The 3,473-nt window shown below is 52.4% G+C and overlaps 1 protein-coding gene across 4 annotated transcripts in view; it reads left to right on the top strand.

Annotated features, from left to right (window-relative positions):
• The window catches only part of SHF (Src homology 2 domain containing F), a 19,868-nt gene that overhangs the window by 9,248 nt on the left and 7,147 nt on the right, over nt 1-3,473 (top strand). For all 4 annotated transcript variants that reach the window (XM_006105524.2, XM_023746546.1, XM_023746545.1 and 1 more), the window contains 2 exons: nt 293-434; nt 2,604-2,810. In XM_006105524.2, coding sequence (XP_006105586.1) covers nt 401-434; nt 2,604-2,810 — 241 coding nt within the window. In that variant the 5' untranslated portion in view covers nt 293-400. Of the gene's footprint in view, nt 1-292; nt 435-2,603; nt 2,811-3,473 lie in introns of those variants that run through there.

Here is a 3,473-nt window from a genome sequence, read left to right as displayed (position 1 = left end):
GAGCCACACTCGGGGCCCAAAGAGCCGCATGTGGCTCGAGAGCCGCAGTTTGCCGACCACTGGCCTAGGGGATGGCCCAGAGGCACAAAATTAACAGAAAAGAAAGCACCATTTTTTGGGCAGCCTAGTGGGAGACCCCTGCACAGGAAGAGCCAGGGCTTGTCCCCCTCTAAGTTCAGAGACTGGGGCTCCAGGTCTAAGGCAGCCTGTCCAGGACTCTTGCTCCTGTGGATAGAGCATCTGGGGAGCAGAGCTGTCTCTCAGATGTCTGACGCCTGCTCTCTTCCCACAGTTGGCAATCCTAGAAGACTATGCGGACCCGTTTGATGTCCAGGAGACTGGTGACAGCCTAGTAGGAGCTTCAGGAGCCCCAGAGAAGGTCCCGGAAAATGATGGCTACATGGAGCCCTATGAGGCCCAAAAGATGATGGCCGGTGAGTGATAGAGTAAGGGAGGGTGTTGGGGGAAGTTGTTCCCTGAGGCTTGAGTATCTGCAAAGCAAGCTTTGGGACCCACACGTCTTAAGAACTGATTCCTTGGTCTCTAGAAAATATGGAGGATGCCTTTGCTGGGTCCTCGGGGAAGGTGACCACTACTGTCAAGATAGTCACTTTGGAGAAGGAGCTGTGATTTGTGGTACCTGAGACCTGAGGTGGTAGAGAAGCCACACAACCAAAGGTCAGACAGATGGAAGCATTTGGGATAGTGAGGAAGGGCAAGATAGTGGTGTGGGCTGGGGGTCATTGGTCCCTAAAAGAGAATCACTAGCTTTAGAGAAGGTGGTAAGTTTGAAACGATGTTATGACAATTGGAAACGCATGACTATAAGTGCAGATGCAATGCCCATGATGCTGGGCAAGTAGTTGAAGGAGTGAGGGCAGGAAGAAATGGATAAGCCTGGCTCTGGGGAGCAGAGACCAAGAAAGGGCCCAGGGAAAGACCAAATCGGGGCAAGCAGACAGGAGGACAGGGGTGAGTCAGTCTAAGCCAAGGTCCCAAGGCAGGATGAAAGGAAGATATGTTCACCGGAGAGGCAAGATGAGAGAGGCCAAGAGGGGCATTGATAGGCCTTAAAGGCTGGAATGAGGCATTTGGACTTGCTCCAAAAGGGGAAGGGGAGCCATTATGGATTCTTGAGCAGGAAAGCAACAGGACAAATAAGGCATTTTAAGAGGATTACAGAGGCTTTGGTGTACAGAACAGACTAGAAGAACTGGGCATCAATCAGAAAGATGAGTTAGCAGGCTGTTATGGAAATTACTGAGGCTTTACAGAACCAATAATTAACACCCTTTTCTTCCCCTCTGGAGCTTGGAAATAATTGAGAAATAAGATCAAGGAAACAGAAAATGGAGATAACAATGTCAGTTTTCTTACTGATAAAGGTGATTGGAGAACATTACTTAGCTATGTCACTACAATGAGCTTCTTAATACTTCCCCACAGAATTAAACTTGCCTACTCAGGCTTGGGCAACGTAGCATGACTGTAGGCCCTTGCACAGGAGCAGAAGGAAAAAGAACCATAATGTTCTCTCTGTGTAAGAAAGCAGATCAGATAAACTGCTCGCCCTCCTTGGAAGAGGTGGGAGACGGGCAGAGGGCAGTCAGGAGTGTTATTCCATGGAGCCAATGAAACAAAAGCCTGAAGAATGGAGGTTCGCCCTAGTAGTAATCTAGATGTGGAGAGATGAGGGTGAGACTCCTCAGGCATTGGCAATGACAGATGGGACTCAGACAGTGAAGGAGGGCCAGGACCAAGGAGAGCAGTATAGTAGACAGAAATGGAGACAGTGGGAGGGGTGTGGCCCCCTAGGACAGAGTTGCCAACCTTTGGACCTCATGGACCACCAGTGGTCCGCAGACCACCGGTTGGCGACCGCTGCCCTGGGAGGCCCATGAGTGCCCTGGGATTGATGAGAAAATCTGCACATAGGGGGAGCTCCATAGCTTTTATCAGTTTCACTGGGGTCAGAGATCTCAAAAAGAAAATCACAGAACAGACTAGAAGGACATTCGGGGAGAGTGGGGAGTTTGAAACATCGAACTGAAACATCTTTATGGCAACTAGAAACATAGATGCAAAGCATTCGACTGGGCAAGTAGTGCAAGGATGAGGCCTGGGAGAAATGAATGAGACTTGGCCTTGGGAAACCGAGACCAAGAGAGGATCCAGTAAAAGAGACCAAATGGGAAGGGGACAGATTCAAGGATGGGGTGGTCAGCAGTGTCTGAGCAACAAAGGATTGTCATATTGTGAATGGTATCACTTGGGACACAAGGAAATAAATGGAGTTGGGTAGCAAGGAGATGGACTAGGAGAGGACCCTGACCTGGTTTCCTGAATGTGTACGCCTCAGCTCCCAGCCTTTGCTGGCCATCGCAGGATCCTTTTTCTGTCTTTCATGCTGGTGCCGCTGCCCCTGCCTCTGTTGGGTCCCATGCTTTTGGAACCCCGGAGGTGTTTTGAGGGAGAGGGACCCTGTATGTGTGCCCCAGAGCCACCGGCATCTGTGAAGGAAGCCTGCCTGGCTGCTGGGAGCGCTGCTGGGGGCTGAGCCAGGCAGCCAGGCTCTCACGCCTCCTTCCTGCTTGCCCTGGTAGAGATCCGGGGCTCCAAGGAGACGGCCACTCAGCCCCTGCCTCTGTATGACACACCCTATGAGCCAGAAGAGGAGGGGGCCACCCCTGAGGGCGAGGGGGCCCCTTGGCCCCGGGAGTCCCGCCTGCCTGAGGATGATGAGAGGCCGCCCGAGGAGTATGACCAGCCCTGGGAGTGGAAGAAGGAGCGGATTTCTAAAGCCTTTGCTGGTGAGTCCTGGGTGGAGAGGGCAGGTCCGCTGGGGCCTCTGGCAGCTTTCTGGGCTCGGGGGAGTGAAGGAGAGGCACCCTGGGAGGGGAGGCCCAGGAGGGAAGTGTAGTTGAGTCTTCACCATGGAGCTGTGAGTTGGCAGGTGGACAAGGCGCTGTGTGCAGTCAGGGTGTGGGCACAAGAGGAGGATGAAGGCGTCTCCCTGCATCACCACCTCCGACGCCCAGAGGCTGGGGCCACTTCCACCTTTTGGGGGACTGGGTATATTTAAAAATAAAGAAGTTCCAAACAAAATTATAAAACTTGTGGCATATGTTAAATACTTAACAAAAGCGGGCATTAACCCTCCGAACAATGCAAACAGCTGCCTCTGTAACCGTTAGAGAAACCAACCCTGAGTTAGCGGCTGTGTCTCCCAGTGGTAGGCCATGCAGACCAGGGGTGCCTACCCCCAGAGGGGTTTCTGAGAAATCCCCGTCACTGAGTGAGGGTAGGTTTCTTCTGTACCGAGCACCCCAGTGGCCATCCCAGGCCTGGATCACGAGTGGGGGTGGTGTGTGAGTGTTTTGAGTGTGGGGGTAGGGGGCACAGAGCTTTACTCTTGGATTCTTGATTCAATGAAGACTTAATTGCCATTAAACTCCCGTCCCATTCCCATGTCC

Source organism: Myotis lucifugus, unplaced genomic scaffold, assembly GCF_000147115.1.
Source record: "Myotis lucifugus unplaced genomic scaffold, Myoluc2.0 scaffold_692, whole genome shotgun sequence".
Taxonomy (NCBI): domain Eukaryota; kingdom Metazoa; phylum Chordata; class Mammalia; order Chiroptera; family Vespertilionidae; genus Myotis; species Myotis lucifugus.
Note: the sequence above shows the minus strand (reverse complement) of the source record. Positions and strands in the feature narration are given on the sequence as shown.